Source organism: Salvelinus alpinus, chromosome 20, assembly GCF_045679555.1.
Source record: "Salvelinus alpinus chromosome 20, SLU_Salpinus.1, whole genome shotgun sequence".
NCBI lineage: Eukaryota > Metazoa > Chordata > Actinopteri > Salmoniformes > Salmonidae > Salvelinus > Salvelinus alpinus.
Window position 1 is genome coordinate 5915535 of NC_092105.1, and position 18970 is coordinate 5934504.

The 18970-nt window shown below is 43.5% G+C and overlaps 1 protein-coding gene across 1 annotated transcript in view; it reads right to left on the reverse strand.

Moving 5' to 3' along the window:
- Positions 1–414: 414 nt before the first annotated feature.
- Positions 415–18970, reverse strand: part of znf804a (zinc finger protein 804A) — a 184771-nt gene continuing 166215 nt past the window's right edge. The window contains exons 3-4 of the mRNA XM_071354365.1: positions 11154–11284; positions 415–7687 (exon numbers count right to left, since the gene is read on the reverse strand). Of these exons, the coding sequence (XP_071210466.1) occupies positions 3775–7687; positions 11154–11284 (4044 nt within the window). The 3' untranslated portion in view covers positions 415–3774. The remainder of the gene's footprint in view (positions 7688–11153; positions 11285–18970) is intronic.

Sequence of the window (18970 nt, forward strand, 5' to 3'; positions counted from 1 at the left end):
ACACGCCTTGGCTGTGGGAGATTTATTGCATCTCATTGTAAAATAGACTGACTAAATTTGTGTTACTCCGCATGTCCACCATCACTTTTAGTTGTTTGTTGTAATTCTCCCCTCAACAACTCTTTAGATTAAATATTCAACAGCATTTTATCTCCAAGACAAATTGCCTCCGTCTTACAAACCTCACAAAACAGCTTCTCTGTTAATGCCTCTGTGCAGAAAGATTTCCACTCAACTGGACAAACATGCTGCTGTAGTCATTTATACCGGGTACAGAGGGTGCATACAGACACGTCTCACACAGACACATCTCACACAGACACATCTCACACAGACACATCTCACACAGACACGTCTCACACAGACACATCTCACACAGACACATCTCACACAAAGAGACTCAAGAAGTAGGAATATGATTTAATTGATTTAATTTTACTTCTGTTGACACAATTTTAGTAAAAACATAATTGAATGTTGATAATAATTCATCAGGCTACTATAAAAACAGAACTGTATCTTACAATATAAATATGTCTAATTTACAACATGTCATTTTTTTTATTTCTCAGAGCAAGTGGAATTAATTATATAACAGAATGGTAGGACCGTTTTTTCACCCCGGCAACAGCTACGCTCCTTTACGTACTTATCTGGACAGTGAAGCTACTACTTTTAATTTGTCTCCATAGATTGTTTTATATGAAGCGACAGTACAGAAGGTACTACGTTCATACGTATCTGTTTATAAACCGTTTAGAAATGAAAGTACTTTATGTATCTCGTTCCTCCCACACAGACACATCTCACACAGGTGTCATAAGTATTTGTACAAAATTCACTTCAAGTGTATTACATTTTTTGTCAAACGTTTAGTATTTGATCCCATACTCCTATCACACAATGACTACGTCAAGCTTGTGTCTCTAACTTGTTTTTATGCATTTGATGTTTGTTTTGATTGCGTTTCAGATTGTGTTGTGGCCAATAGAAATGTACGGTAAATAATGTATTGTGTCACTTTAATTGAAAGAATAGAACATGTTTCTGAAAATGCATTAATGTGGATGCTAACATGATTTTTTGCTCCCGATTGGCACAGCTGTCCAAGGCACTGCATCTCAGTGCTTAAGGCGTCACTACAGACACCCTGGTTCGATTCCAGGCTGTATCACAACCGGCCGTGATTGGGAGTCCCATAGGGCGGCACACAATTGGCCCAGCGTCGTCCAGATTTGGCCTGTGTAGGCCGTCATTGTGAATAAGAATTTGTTCTTAATAGACTTGCCTTGTTAAATAAAGGTAAAAGAAAATATAAAAATAAACAGATAATTCTATAAACAGATAATAAATCATGAATAATGATGAGTGAGACATGTTTAGGGGTAATGATTTTTGTCACTTTTTTAGTCACCATTATTCATGATTCATTCATGATTCATTCATGATTCATTCATGATTCATTCATGATTCATTCATGATTGTCCATAATCATGATAGCATACGCATTATTAATGTAGTAGTGTTCGGGAAACATATTCTACTCTCATTTACAGTAAAAGTCAATCCAAAATGACACAATACATTATTGACCATTCATTCTTTTTGACAAAAAATGTAATACACTTTAAGTGAATTTGTCCAAATACGTAGGACACCTTTCAAATGGAGGGACTAGATACAGTACATCAAATGCATGCCTTTCTAACCAGTATCAAAATACCTTCAAATAAAAGGTGACATTCTGTACTGTCGCGTCATATAAACCATTTAAAAATAAATCTCAAATCCAAAATGCTGCGTTACAGAGCCAAATACTTTTGTTTCAGCTTCACTGTCCAAATAAATATGTAGGAGAGTATATCTACTGTATTACAGCTACATGAAGACCTACGGAGAGGCTTGAAACCACACGGTAACCAGGTTTACATATCAGATCTGGGTTTTTTACGTGATTCTAAAGACACTGGGTCATTTTTAAACCAAAGAAAACTAGTTGATTAGACATTTTAAACCCATTTTTCTACGCTATCCTGCTTTAGAATCAGAAGGGGTCTCATTTACGTCAAATATAAAGACGTGTAACGTTGAAGTCACCAGACCCGACCATATTAGTTGTGTTTCTTGTTCAGAAACTAAGGAAGGATGGCTGTAAAATAGAATAAAAATAAGTAAATAAAAATAGTGGTCAAATTAAAATAGTGGTCAAATTAATTTTAGAGTCAGATGGGTAAATCCTTACAAAGAACATATTTTAGGACATAAAAAAAAATTACTTTTGGAATACTGTAGTATCTGGATCAATTCAGGAGTAAATGTTACATGAATGAATTGTCATCGTTTAGGAAAGCAAATGAACGTAGAGTGAACGTCATCGACACACGCTATTACACTAGATACAGCACTTTGTTGTGTGTGTTCACGTTTAATTGAACTAGTATTGCATTAAATGCCCAAAGGTAGACTATTGAAGCACATCACTAGCAGAAAAACACAGACGTTAATAATGAATCTGCCTGCGACAGTTTCTACATCGGACTGGTTTTAAATGTGCACACGTCCAAATTCTTTAGTTATGCTTGATTGTCTCTCTAAAGGAAATATTTCTGTCTAATATAGTATGAATGAAAGGCACGTATCACTCTCAATACTACAGAAGCTTTTCCATTGATACAACAGGGTTGGATGTTACATGAAGATAAGGACAAAACTACATGAAAAAAGTAATAGCTGGAAGTAAATTAAATGTTTTGTTGGAAGCAACAAAAAGAAACACGATTGAATAGTCTGCAGTGGGATGTGATGTCTCAAAACATGGGCTGCAGTGGGATGTGATGTCTCAAAACATGGGCTGCAGTGGGATGTGATGTCTCAAAACATGGGCTGCAGTGGGATGTGATGTCTTAAAACATGGGCTGCAGTGGGATGTGATGTCTTAAAACATGGGCTGCAGTGAGGATGTGATGTCTTAAATCAAGGGCCGCAGTGGGATGTGATGTCTTAAAACATGGGCTGCAGTGAGGATGTGATGTCTCAAAACATGGGCTGCAGTGGGATGTGATGTCTCAAAACATGGGCTGCAATGGGGATGTGATGTCTTAAAACATGGGCTGCAGTGGGATGTGATGTCTTAAAACATGGGCTGCAGTGGGATGTGATGTCTTAAAACATGGGCTGCAGTGGGTTGTGATGTCTTAAAACAAGGGCCACAGTGGGATGTGATGTCTTAAAACATGGGCTGCAGTGAGGATGTGATGTCTTAAAACATGGGCTGCAGTGGGATGTGATGTCTTAAAACAAGGGCTGCAGTGGGATGTGATGTCTTAAAACATGGGCTGCAGTGAGGATGTGATGTCTTAAAACATGGGCTGCAGTGGGATGTGATGTCTTAAAACATGGGCTGCAGTGGGATGTGATGTCCTAAAATAAGGGCCACAGTGGGATGTGATGTCTTAAAACATGGGCTGCAGTGAGGATGTGATGTCTTAAAACATGGGCTGCAGTGGGATGTGATGTCTTAAAACATGGCCTGCAGTGGGATGTGATGTCTCAAAACATGGGCTGCAGTGGGATGTGATGTCTCAAAACATGGGCCGCAGTAGGATGTGATGTCTTAAAACATGGGCTGCAGTGGGATACGATGTCTCAAAACATGGGCTGCAGTGAGGATACGATGTCTCAAAACTTGGGCTGCAGTGGGATGTGTTGTCTTAAAACATGGGCTGCAGTGGGATGTGTTGTCTTAAAACATGGGCTGCAGTGGGATGTGTTGTCTTAAAACATGGGCTGCAGTGGGATGACGGTGGAATGTGGGTGTGACTGAAGCATCGAGGGAGGGAACATGGTTGGGCGGGGCATGGCGTGGAACGTCACTGCCATTGGGTGGTGGTGTAAACTGGGCGTTGCCACAACAGAGAGATGCGGTGTTGAGGTAAGAAAGGGAGGCGGTCCAGGGGGACATATATCCACTCCCATAGGCCGGCGGCTGACTGGGACTGGCATGACCTGGGGGAAGAGAGGGGGCTGGGGATGAGGGGGCAGGAAGCCTGCATGGTGGTAGGCATGGTGGTGCTGGTGGTGCTGGTGGTGCTGATGGTGGAGGATGGTGTGTTGGATGGTGATGGACCCGGTAGGCATGGGAGACAGGTGGACGGGGTGCAGCATGGGAGGACAGGAGGGGGACATGGGGACAGGAGACCCAGGCAAGACAGGGTTCATCTTCCCTGGGAACACCTGGTGTTGCTGATGGTGATGGAGAACGTGTCTATGGGTCTGTATTTGAACGACACAGTGGTGTTTCTCCATGCCGTCAGACGGGTGCTGCGGATGGAAACTTGGAGGTCTGTGATTGTGGTAAGGGCTAGCTGGTCTATGATAGGGACTACACGGGCTGCCTGTAATGTTAAGGCCTCCTGGCCTCAGGCCCTCCCTGATCCCCCTCTCCTCATGAACCCTAATCCCAGGGTGACACCTCTGTTGGTTGGGGTAGCTCTGGAGACTATGCTGACACGACTTGTCCAGACTCGCATTCTGTATCTGAAACCTCTGTGGAGGGATGAATGGAGGGGTGATCTCTCTTGCACCTGGTGGACTGACATGAGCTGCTAATGTCACTGTTTGTCTTCTTATACAATCTTGTCCATTGTTGCCCATTTCTAGATGATGTACCATGATCGGGAGAGAAACGGTGGGAGAGTTTTGGAGACAAATAGTGATGTTTTTGTTTTCATGAGTAAAACTGATTCTTTCTGGGGGATTTGGGGGATCTTGTACAGGCCCAGGTTGAGAGGGAGAGGAGGAACTGTCTTCTTTCATGCTGGGAACATTGTTCTGGATCTGGAGCCGAGGAGAGCCTCCCATTGACTTACTGCTGTGCTCTACAGCTGGCTGACTCGGGGTACTACAGCTGGCCAGTGGACCTTTAATCACAGGGTATTCTACATCTGTATTCATTAGATTCTGGACGTTCAGCTTACATCTGCCATCAGACAGTACATCCACAGGAGGTTCTGCCATGTGAACATTGTGACCTACAGGAGGGTCTGAGATGTGAACATTGTGACCTACAGGAAGGTCTGAGATGTGAACATTGTGACCTACAGGAAGGTCTGAGATGTGAACATTGTGACCTACAGGAAGGTCTGAGATGTGAACATTGTGACCTAGAGGAGGGTCTGAGATGTGAACATTGTGACCTACAGGAAGGTCTGAGATGTGAACATTGTGACCTACAGGAATGTCTGAGATGTGAACATTGTGACCTACAGGAAGGTCTGAGATGTGAACATTGTGACCTACAGGAGGTTCTGAGATGTGAGGAGCATAACTGTCCCCTCTCTGTCTCTTCCTCTGTCTCCCCGCCCCACCACAGGAAACACAGACAGACCAATAGGACCCCTCCTCTACCATTGAACCATCTGGCCCATTGGGCTCTACCATTACAGGTGACTGACACTTGGTGCATGGAACCTGGTGGTCAAGGCCCAGCTCATCAGCGTCAAGGAAAGATGATGCTGTCCGTTTCCTTCTCAACGATTGACCGATACAACAGTCTTTACCACAGCTCTCTGGTGAAAGGGATTTAGTCGTGCTTGGTTTTTGGGTAATGGTCCCTGGGCTTTGTGGTGACAGATGTGTCATCACCATGGTTCTGTTTTGTCCAACAGCCCCAGCAGGGTTCTCTGTGCAGGGGTTGTCGTGGCTCTGTGAGCTCTGTGAGCCGTGTCCTGCAGCGTTTCTCTGTTCTGTTGATGGATCGACTGGGTCTGTCCTGCCGTCGCTCCCGAACACCTTTTCAGAATCCGTGGCGCCCTCATCAGAGAGACTGAGGCTGCCCGCTGATCCGTTTACGCTGCCTGCTGTTTCCTGTCTGCTTCTCTCTTTCTCCCTCTCCTCCCTCTCCCTCTCTTCCCTCTTCTCCCTCTCTCTCTCCTCCCCCTCTCTCTCCTCCCTCTCTCTTTTCACCCTCTCTCTCTCCCTGTCCTCGGGGGCAGCGTGGCCACTGTCAGCCGGATTTTGAGCTGATTGCTTTGACTTCTCTAATGGCTGTGAAGTGGGGCCTCTAAATTGGCTATCAAGTCCTTCCCTACACTCTGACTGTCTCTGGAATGTGTTGCATTTCTCCGCATCGCTCTCCACGCCTCCATCCGTCTCCATCTCTCTGTGCCTCTCTTCCTCATATCCTCCTCTCCTCCTTCTCCTTCTCCTCCTCTTCTTCTTCTTGCAGCTCCTGTGATGGCGCCTGTCTCTGGATTTCCATTTCTTGGTGCCTGCTGCTCTCTTGCCAGTCTGATCTTTTGACTGACTACTAGATTTACCACTGCTGTAGACTCTGCTCTGTCTCTTCAGTTGCAAGCTGCAGCTTTCTGTGTCTATGTCACTCATGTGGTGCTCACATATGAGACAATCCTTCCTCTCCACTGTCTCCCTGTCATCTCTGATAGGGATATGATGGTCTGGCCTTGAGTAGGCCTCTTTGTTGTGCTTGTTGTCTATTAGTTCCTCAGAACAGACAGAGGTTGAGCCGATACACAACGCCTCAGATAACCTCAGCTCCGTCTTACTCTGACTGTCACCAGTACTAACCTTCGCCCTGCTCTGCGACTGCTGCGAGGCCTTAAAGTCAAAATGGAGGGGGTTGCAGCTGTAGGAGAGACAGGGCTCTGTCCTGGTGAAGGTCAGCATCTCTGAAGGCCATTGGAGAACAGTGTATCCGTCTTTGCTGAGCACAGAGAAGAACGGCTGACTGGGCTTGGTGAAAGGACACGACAGTGTCTTCACCACCGCCGTAATGTCTTCTCCTTTCTCTCTCGTAGTCCCAGGACACGCAGAGGACTGAGAGGGGGAGGAGCTGTTCTCAGGGGGACCATCGGAACTGGCGATGACCTCTGAAAAGGAACTGCTAATGGAGGAGTTTTCTTCCCCCGAGACACTCCTTTCTACTTTATGAACTTGTTGCTGTTTGCTTGTTTCCGGTTCAGCCTCTGTCGGGCTGTTTCTCTGAGTTTCCTCAGAGTTCTGTGTATCTAGTACTGTGTCTGGGTCATCTAAGGGAATGTGACAAGGGGATGCAGGTAATTGGGAGACAGAGGACACATAATGTCTGGCGATATCCTCAGAGTTAACCAGGACAGAATACAGATGTGAGACCTGTGGTGGCATGGGGATGTCAGACCTGGACAGTGTATCTGATGACCTCTGGCTCCCGTCACTAACACTGTTAGGGCTGAGATCACCAGGCTTAGTGCCATTAGTCTCCACACCCTTACAACCCCGTCCTTTCTCCTCTGCAGCGGTTGAAACAGGGATGTTCAACTCAACGAGGGGAATTCTGAGCTTCTGTGTTCCGATACGTTCTTTGGAACCCTCCTCTGTGTTCTCGCAGAACACCGCCGCTGCAGATTCCAGCTTCACTGACGCTTTCTTCGGGAAGGAGAATGAGAAGGCGATTTTGTGCCTTTTGTAAGTTTGTTTCTTGGCCTTGCCGTTGTAGGGCCAGTACAGTGTCTGCTGGGTCTTGCTGTTGGAGGCCAGGCCAGTGCTGGTGCCTGTGGTACGGTTGTGGGTCCCTGTTTCCAGCACTGTGGAGTTGTGGCTCTCTTCTGACAGTCCGTCAGTACAGCTCTCTCTGCAACTGGCGTCCACCGCTACAGTAGTAGACTTGAACTTGGGGCCACTGCCTGGAGCGCTGAAATAGAAAAATAAACATTTGAATGAATATCAGCAAGTAAGTCCGTATATCAATGTGCATGTTACTACGTTGTTACGTGCAAATCCCTTAAGGATATTAACGCTCATGATTCATGTGGATATATTAAGCAAGTACTCAGCCCTAGACAACTGAAATCCCTTAAGGATATTAACGCTCATGATTCATGTGGATATATTAAACAAGGACTCAGCCCTAGAAAACTGAAATCCCTTCAGGATATTAACGCTCATGATTCATGTGGATATATTAAACAAGGACTCAGCCCTAGAAAACTGAAATCCCTTCAGGATATTAACGCTCATGATTCATGTGGATATATTAAACAAGGACTCATCCCTAGAAAACTGAAATCCCTTAAGGATATTAACGCTCATGATTCATGTGGATATATTAAACAAGGACTCATCCCTAGAAAACTGAAATCCCTTAAGGATATTAACGCTCATGATTCATGTGGATATATTAAACAAGGACTCATCCCTAGAAAACTGAAATCCCTTCAGGATATTAACGCTCATGATTCATGTGGATATATTAAACAAGGACTCATCCCTAGAAAACTGAAATCCCTTCAGGATATTAACGCTCATGATTCATGTGGATATATTAAACAAGGACTCATCCCTAGAAAACTGAAATCCCTTAAGGATATTAACGCTCATGATTCATGTGGATATATTAAACAAGGACTCATCCCTAGAAAACTGAAATCCCTTAAGGATATTAACGCTCATGATTCATGTGGATATATTAAACAAGGACTCATCCCTAGAAAACTGAAATCCCTTCAGGATATTAACGCTCATGATTCATGTGGATATATTAAACAAGGACTCATCCCTAGAAAACTGAAATCCCTTAAGGATATTAACGCTCATGATTCATGTGGATATATTAAACAAGGACTCAGCCCTAGAAAACTGAAATCCCTTCAGGATATTAACGCTCATGATTCATGTGGATATATTAAACAAGGACTCATCCCTAGAAAACTGAAATCCCTTAAGGATATTAACGCTCATGATTCATGTGGATATATTAAACAAGGACTCATCCCTAGAAAACTGAAATCCCTTAAGGATATTAACGCTCATGATTCATGTGGATATATTAAACAAGAACTCATCCCTTGACAACTGCTGCGTACAGTACAATTATACAATGTATAAAAACATTTTCTTTTACATTTTCTTTTTTTTTATCTTCTTCTACACTCTAAAAAACGAGGGGTTCAACAAGGGTTCTTCTTAGATCCTCAAAGTTCTTTGAAGAACCTTAGGGTTCTTGGCACTGAACATTGCCCCCAAAAGGTTATGAGGTACGGTTCAACGAGGAACCTCCTTAGTTGTTGGTGGTGGGGGGGGGGGGGGGGTTCTTGAAGGGAACTAATTGCCCAACTGAAACATTTGGAATTGAATTTGAAAGGACAGGAGATGCAGGCACTTAACTTAACATTTTTTAAATTAAGCTCTCCTCAATTTAAGGTCCCTTGTATGATCTAAATGTTTCATCTATTCCATCTATCTTTTCCAATTTGTGCGAATCTTTCTTAAAACAGAAAATGGAGACAATTCAATGGATATCAATCAACAAAGAGTTAAGAAGGTTATAAGAATAGGTTGAAAGCTGTATTGGGTGCAGATGACTGAACTGTTTATTTTGTGTCTGCAGGTACACAGACGAGGACAGGTCCTTCATTTGTGACCTGTTGCCACAAGAAATGGGCAACCAGTGAAGAACAAACCATTCTAAATTTTACCAGTGTAAATACAATCTATATTTATGCTTATTTATTTTCCCTTTTGTACTTTAACTATTTGCACGTCATTACAACACGGTATATAGACATAATCTGACTTTTGAAAATGTATTTTTTCTTTTGGAACTTCTGTATGTGTAATGTTACTTCAAATTTGTTATTTTTTATTTCACTTTGGTTTATTATCTATTTCACTTGCTTTGGCAATGTTATTAACATATAGTTGAAGTCGGAAGTTTACATATACATCAGCCAAATACATTTAAACTCCGTTTTTCACAATTCCTGACATTAAAACCTAGTAAAAAATTCCCTGTCTTAGGTCAGTTAGGATCACCACTTTATTTTAAGAAAGTGAAATATCAGAAAAATACTAGAGAGAATTATTTATTTCAGCTTTAATTTCTTTCATCACATTCCCAGTGGGTCAGAAGTGTACATACACTCAATTAGTATTTGGTAGCATTGCCTATATATTGTTTAACTTGGAATGCATCTCATTCCTGAGTGGTATGATGTCTGCGTGGTCCCATGGGGTTTATACTTGCGTACTATTGTTTTTTACAGATGAACGTGGTACCTTCAGGCATTTTGAAATTGCTCCCAAGGATGACACAGACTTGTGGAGGTCTAGATTTTATTTCTGAGGTCTTGGCTGATTTCATTTGATTTTCCCATGATGTCAAGCAAAGAGGCACTGAGTTTGAAGGTAGGCATTGAAATACATCCACAGTTACACCTCCAATTGACTCAAATTATGTAAATTAGCCTATCAGAAGCTTCTAAAGCCATGACTTCATTTTTTGGGAATATTCCAAGTTGTTTTAAGGTACAGTCAACTTAGTGTATGTAAACTTCTGACCCACTGGAATTGTGATACAGTGAATTATAAGTGAAATAAACTGTAAACAATTGTTGTAAAAATGACTTGTGTCATGCACAAAGTAGATGTCCTAACCGACTTGCCAAAACTACAGTTTGCTATCAAGAAATTTGTGGAGTGGTTGAAAAATGAGTTTTAATGACTCCAACCTAAGTGGATGTAAACATCTGACTTCACCTGTATGAAGGTTCCCCAACAGTTTACATTTGAAGAACCCCTAAAGGACACTTTAGAAACCTTTTCTTTTTAGTGTTGAAACTATAAATAAACCCAGCAGGAAAAGATGGTTGAAACTATAAATACACCCAGTGGGAAAAGATGGTTGGAACTATAAATACACCCAGTGGGAAAAGATGGTTGAAACTATAAATAAACCCAGCAGGAAAAGATGGTTGAAATTATAAATTATAATTACACCCAGAAGGAAAAGATGGTTGAAATTATAAATTATAATTACACCCAGCAGGAAAAGATGGTTGAAACTATAAATTATAAATACACCCAGCAGGAAAAGATGGTTGAAATTATAAGTTATAAATACACCCAGCAGGAAAAGATGGTTGAAACTATAAATAAACCCAGCGGGAAAAGATGGTTGAAATGATGCCATTCCAACCGATTTTAAAGCAGGAATGACAACATTACAACCAGAAGATGTTCTGTGTGACTACTAGCCTGCTTTAAATGTCATGAACTATTAGACATTGTCTGTGACAGATCACATCCCGTAGGCAAGAGGCACTTGGACCAACGACTGTAACCAAATCCTGGAGGTATGTTAATGGATTTATAGTACCCACCATTGGACCTCTCTGCGTTGTTCGGCCAGCTCATGTAACCTCTGAAGTGCTCTCTCCTGTTTCCTCTCATCTTTCCTGGTTTTAGAGGCCACGTTTCGAGCAAACTCTCTCTGCTTCAGCTCCTTCAGCCGCTGTGGATGGCAGAGAACAAATATTCAGTTTAATATCTCCATCATCTCTAGATATCGCTTTTAGGGTGTGTCCCAAAATACCACCTTATTTCCACTATAGTGGATTCGTTTTCACCAGGGCCCAAGAGGTGTACTATATCGGAGAGAGGTGTGTTGAGGATATTGGCGCCCAGCCTGATTACCTCTCCCCAAACAATCTACATTTAATCCCACACTATATATAGAAGGAGGTACATCTAATCTAACACTATATATAGAAGGAGGTACGTCTAATCTAACACTATATATAGAAGGAGGTACATCTAATCTAACACTATATATAGAAGGAGGTACATCTAATCTAACACTATATATAGAAGGAGGTACGTCTAATCTAACACTATATATAGAAGGAGGTACATCTAATCTAACACTATATATAGAAGGAGGTACATCTAATCCCACACTATATATAGAAGGAGGTACATCTAATCCCACACTATATATAGAAGGAGGTACGTCTAATCTAACACTATATATAGAAGGAGGTACATCTAATCCCACACTATATATAGAAGGAGGTACATCTAATCCCACACTATATATAGAAGGAGGTACATCTAATCCCACACTATATATAGAAGGAGGTACATCTAATCCCACACTATATATGGAAGGAGGTACGTCTAATCCCACACTATATATGGAAGGAGGTACATCTAATCCCACACTATATATAGAAGGAGGTACATCTAATCCCACACTATATATAGAAGGAGGTACATCTAATCCCACACTATATATAGAAGGAGGTACATCTAATCCCACACTATATATGGAAGGAGGTACGTCTAATCCCACACTAAATATGGAAGGAGGTACGTTTAATCCCACACTATATATAGGAGGTACATCTAATCTAACACTATATATAGAAGGAGGTACATCTAATCTAACACTATATATAGGAGGTACGTCTAATCTACCACTATATATGGAAAAGGGTTCATCTACAGTATCTATAATATGTGTAGATATCTGTATATCTCTATGTGTATGTAGGGAGTAAAGGGACAATAGTGTGTCAGTGCACTACTCCATGTGTAAGTAACAAAATCGACTGCATAATAATCCTCCTCCTCAGAGAGAGAGAGAGAGAGAGAGAGAGAGAGAGAGAGAGAGAGAGAGAGAGAGAGTCTCCTTCTTTTTCTCCTCAGCCCTGTTATTTTAACAGACTGCATGGGTATCTATCTTGGTATGTCATGGATTCAACAGTATAATGCACTAGCAGCACAGATTAAAAGTCCGTTCAGAACAACTATGGGAGGTAATAAAGGTGTTTTCACACCACTGTTACGCTTCGTCAAACCTATTTTCTGCACAAATGAAAAAAAACTGGCTTCAGATGTGGCCGCTAAACTCCATGAAATTGGCCTATTTACTTCTCAGATCAAACTCGCTGATATTAATTGGAATTTGCTTCCACTGTATGAATATATGTGTGTTTCTGAGGGACCAGGAGAGGAGAGATGGAAACAGTATTTTTCTATGTCAAGTTGATTACAGTGTATATAGAAATGCAAATGGATAGTTGCATATTGGATGTTTTAATATATATATTTTAAAACATATGTTTAAGTTGGTTAGCAAAATGTTAAATGTCACTTAAACATTGCATTTCTTAAGTAGTTATAAGTTAACAATTTCCATTGACACACATTCAACACTTTCATTATATAATGTCAGCCAATTTCACTTATCTGTATTTGCAAAGCTGTTACATTTACACAGATCTGTTGTTTGCTCAGTGTTACTATGTCATTGTAGTCACCAATTGTGTGGTATGATAAAAATAGCATTGGTCACAACAGCATTAAGAGTTTGGTTCCAACAGACAGCCTGGGGAGTCTAGACCCAACAATGGTTCCAACAGACAGCCTGGGGAGTCTAGACCCAACAATGGTTCCAACAGACAGCCTGGGGAGTCTAGACCCAACAATGGTTCCAACAGACAGCCTGGGGAGTCTAGACCCAACAATGGTTCCAACAGACAGCCTGGGGAGTCTAGACCCAACCGTGGTTCCAACAGACAGCCTGGGGAGTCTAGACCCAACAATGGTTCCAACAGACAGCCTGGGGAGTCTAGACCCAACCTTGGTTCCAACAGACAGCCTGGGGAGTCTAGACCCACAATGGTTCCAACAGACAGCCTGGGGAGTCTAGACCCAACCTTGGTTACAACAGACAGTCTGGGGAGTCTAGACCCAACAATGGTTCCAACAGACAGCCTGGGGAGTCTAGACCCACAATGGTTCCAACAGACAGCCTGGGGAGTCTAGACCCAACAATGGTTCCAACAGACAGCCTGGGGAGTCTAGACCCAACCTTGGTTCCAACAGACAGCCTGGGGAGTCTAGACCCAACCTTGGTTCCAACAGACAGCCTGGGGAGTCTAGACCCAACAATGGTTCCAACAGACAGCCTGGGGAGTCTAGACCAAACAATGGTTACAACAGACAGCCTGGGGAGTCTAGACCCAACAATGGTTCCAACAGACAGCCTGGGGAGTCTAGACCCAACAATGGTTCCAACAGACAGCCTGGGGAGTCTAGACCAAACAATGGTTACAACAGACAGCCTGGGGAGTCTAGACCCAACAATGGTTCCAACAGAGAGCCTGGGGAGTCTAGACCCAACAGTGGTTACAACAGACAGCCTGGGGAGTCTAGACCCAACATTGGTTACAACAGACAGCCTGGGGAGTCCAGACCCAACAATGGTTCCAACAGACAGCCTGGGGAGTCCAGACCCAACAATGGTTACAACAGACAACCTGGGGAGTCTAGACCCAACAATGGTTACAACAGACAGCCTGGGGAGTCTAGACCCAACAATGGTTCCAACAGACAGCCTGGGGAGTCTAGACCCAACAATGGTTACAACAGACAGCCTGGGGAGTCTAGACCCAACAATGGTTCCAACAGAGAGCCTGGGGAGTCTAGAACCAACAGTGGTTACAACAGACAGCCTGGGGAGTCTAGACCCAACATTGGTTACAACAGACAGCCTGGGGAGTCCAGACCCAACAATGGTTCCAACAGACAACCTGGGGAGTCTAGACCCAACAATGGTTACAACAGACAGCCTGAGGAGTCCAGCTCCAACATTGTTTACAACAGACAGCCTGAGGAGTCCAGCTCCAACATTGGTTACAACAGACATCTCAAGGAGTCCAGCTCCAATAGTTTAGCACTGCAACGCACCCTCTCCTGTTTGAGACTTCAGTATTAACATCGTCTGCGTCCCAAATACCACCCTGTACCCTGTATAGAGCACTACTGTCGACCAGGGCCCATAGGGTGTGAATTTTAGTGCACTGTATAGGGAATAAGGGTACCATTTGGCATGTGTTAACAGTGTCTGGGGTCTCATAGCAGGATGTGATGCGGTGAGATCCCATATATATTTGTCATGTTAACAGACCTTTACCTCTCTGAAGGACCAGGCTGGGTTAACTGGTCTGATCCTCTCTGGATGGTGTTTAACACTACAGTGTGTGTGTGTGTGTGTGTGTGTGTGTGTGTGTGTGTGTGTGTGTGTGTGTGTGTGTGTGTGTGTGTGTGTGTGTGTGTGTGTGTGTGTGTGTGTGTGTGTGTGTGTGTGTGTGTGTGTGTGTGTGTGCAGATACATCCCAGTCAGCCTTCCTAACCACCACGCTGGTCTCTGTCAGCCTCAATGCCTTATGCCTCCCTGTCTGGCTGTCTGGCAGATACATCCCAGTCAGCCTTCCTAACCACCACACTGGTCTCTGTCAGCCTCAATGCCTTATGCCTCCCTGTCTGGCTGTCTGGCAGATACATCCCAGTCAGCCTTCCTAACCACACTGGTCTCTGTCAGCCTCAATGCCTTATGCCTCCCTGTCTGGCTGTCTGGCAGATACATCCCAGTCAGCCTCCCTAACCACCACGCTGGTCTCTGTCAGCCTCAATGCCTTATGCCTCCCTGTCTGGCTGTCTGGCAGATACATCCCAGTCAGCCTTCCTAACCACCACACTGGTCTCTGTCAGCCTCAATGCCTTATGCCTCCCTGTCTGGTAGTCTGGCAGAAAATACCAGGCACGTTTGCATCTCCTATATATATCACAGTACCAGGTGCGTTAGGGCAACGATTAGTGTCGGTGGTGTAGCTATCTATCGATCGCACAAAGCGATACAGTTGGAAAAGGCTTCCTGAGTTCTGAACGATTGGTGGAACAGGAGGAGTGACCTGTGTTGCATTAGGATGCCTTGGGTTACATCATGTGGAACAGAGCGGTAATACCTCAGACTTAGAGGCCACGTTCCTCATCTCCTGCGATCCGCAGGGAAACCTGTCAGGGTTTTAGAGCTGTAATACTGAAATACACCCATTTTCAACTCATTTTGTAGAAGTCGTTTCGACACGGTGGTGAGATGAGATGGGGGGTAATCAATGTCTCTCAGTCTCTCAGTCTCAGACTGAAATAGTTTTTCATCTCCTAACTTTTGAAAGTCAGAGTTTTAAGAGAATGTCTTCTAGGTCCAGACGGGCTTTGAACGCCGGACAGTGTTTGGTTGTGTTTTGATTCTCCTAGTGATATTATTCTGGTCTGGCTATTCCCTGCTATCGATGGGTGTTTTATTCTCGTACCACCACCACAGTAATATTATTCTGGTCTGGCTATTCCCTGCTATCGATGGGTGTTTTGATTCTCCTAGTAATATTATTCTGGTCTGGCTATTCCCTGCTATCGATGGGTGTTTTGATTCTCCTACCACCACCACAGTGATATTATTCTGGTCTGGCTATTCCCTGCTATTGATGGGTGTTTTATTCTCGTACCACCACCACAGTGATATTATTCTGGTCTGGCTATTCCCTGCTATTGATGGGTGTTTTATTCTCGTACCACCACCACAGTGATATTATTCTGGTCTGGCTATTCCCTGCTATGGATGGGTGTTTTATTCTCGTACCACCACCACAGTGATATAATTCTGGTCTGGCTGTTCCCTGCTATTGATGGGTGTTTTATTCTCGTACCACCACCACAGTGATATTATTCTGGTCTGGCTGTTCCCTGCTATTGATGGGTGTTTTATTCTCGTACCACCACCACAGTGATATAATTCTGGTCTGGCTGTTCCCTGCTATTGATGGGTGTTTTATTCTCGTACCACCACCACAGTGATATTATTCTGGTCTGGCTGTTCCCTGCTATTGATGGGTGTTTTATTCTCGTACCACCACCACAGTGATATTATTCTGGTCTGGCTGTTCCCTGCTATTGATGGGTGTTTTATTCTCGTACCACCACCACAGTGATATTATTCTGGTCTGGCTGTTCCCTGCTATTGATGGGTGTTTTATTCTCGTACCACCACCACAGTGATATTATTCTGGTCTGGCTGTTCTCTGCTTCTCCACTCGATGGGTGTTCTGGTTTCTGGTTTCGCATCCTCATCCAGCTCCCTGGCGTTTGGTTGGAGGCAGAACTACAGAACAACTGAAAACTGAACTAAACAACAGAACAACTGAACATCCTAACTGAACAACTGAACAACAGAACTGAACAATAGAACACATGAACAACAGAACATCTGAATATCTGAACAACTGAACAACAGAACAACTGAATAACTGAACAACAGAACACATGAACAACAGAACAATGGAGCTGAAGATCAGAAAATCAGAAGATCAGAAGAACAGAACATCAGAACTGAATAGCAGAACAACTGAACGACAAAACTGAACAACATAACAACATAACAATGGACGAATGGAACAGAAGAACAGAAGAACAGAACAATAGAACAAAATAACTGACCAACTGAACAACAGAACAACGGAACAGAAGAACAGAAGAACAGAACAATAGAACAAAATAACTGACCAACTGAACAACTGAACAACGGAACAGAAGAACAGAACAATAGAACAAAATAACTGACCAACTGACCAACTGAACAACAGAACAACAGAACAACAGAACAATAGAACAAAATAACTGACCAACTGAACAACAGAACAACGGAACAGAAGAACAGAAGAACAGAACAATATAACAAAATAACTGACCAACTGACCAACAGAACATCAGAACAACAGAACAACAGAACAATAGACCAGAAGAACAAAACAAAATAACTGACCAACTGAACAACAGAACAACGGAACAGAACAATAGAACAAAATAACTGACCAACTGAACATCAGAACAAAAGAACAACAGAACAATAGACCAGAAGAACAAAACAAAATAACTGACCAACTGAACAACAGAACAACAGAACAATGGACCAGAAGAACAGAACAATGGAACAGAACAATAGAACTGAACAACTAAACAACCAAGCAAGGTTTTCAACATTTTAATCTCCACAATCCTCTGGGAGGACGCCATGTGACGTTGGTTGTGTGGTTCCTAATAGTGTGATGAATGTGGCTGGACCAAGGCAGAAACTTAGATGTGGTCTATGATATACTGGCTGTGTAGTAACCAGTCGATGGACCCAGTCTAGCAGAGGGGTGTGTGTGTGTGTGTGTGTGTGTATGTGTGTGAGAGAAAGCACTTTCCTGCGTGTGTTGGCATGCAGGGGGTTCTATCTAAATCCCCCAGAAATCCATGCGTTCATTTCTCTCACGCTGGCTACATTCAATAGTGGGTTCACGGGGGGTGGGGGGGGGGGGGGGTTTGTAGATGCTTCAATAGTTGACTGAGCCCCTGGTGTTCACAGCACCGACCCGGGAGACGTTTAGCTTTCAGGTGCTGTGCGAGTCAAGAGCAACGGGGTCAGAAACACATCAAAAAGCAGGACTAGTGGTGGAATTACAGGTTTAAACTCGCTATTTAAACATTAGCGTTGATGTTGATTCCCCTTTTAGGTAACATTATCCAATATTGAATACATGTCGAGAAAAAAAACTGTCATCTACAAATATATGAAAAGGAAACAGAACCGGCAGTGTTTAGTTGTTTTCTGTGAAATGTTTCGCAGAGACATCAGCAGTGTCTTGTCAAATGTATGACAATCAAACTTTATCCGTTGCAAATTAAATGGCTCCTTGTGTACAGTTCAATAGGTACACTATTCAGAATTTTTCTCGACAGAGACACTGGCTGACAGCGACACTGGCTGGTACTGGCTGACAGAGACACTGGCTGGTACTGGCTGATAGAGACACTGGCTGGAACTGGCTGACAGAGACACTGGCTGGTACTGGCTGATAGAGACATTGGCTGACAGAGACACTGGCTGACAGAGACACTGGCTGGTACTGGCTGACACTGGCTGGTACTGGCTGACAGAGACACTGGCTGACAGAGACACTGGCTGACAGAGACACTGGCTGGTACTGGCTGACAGAGACACTGGCTGATAGAGACACTGGCTGGTACTGGCTGACAGAGACACTGGCTGGTACTGGCTGATAGAGACACTGGCTGGTACTGGCTGACAGAGACACTGGCTGGTACTGGCTGATAGAGACACTGGCTGGTACTGGCTGACAGAGACACTGGCTGACAGAGACACTGGCTGGTACTGGCTGACAGAGACACTTGCTGGTGCTGGCTGACAGAGACACTGGCTGGTACTGGCTGATAGAGACACTGGCTGGTACTGGCTGACAGAGACACTGGCTGACAGAGACACTGGCTGGTACTGGCTGACAGAGACACTGGC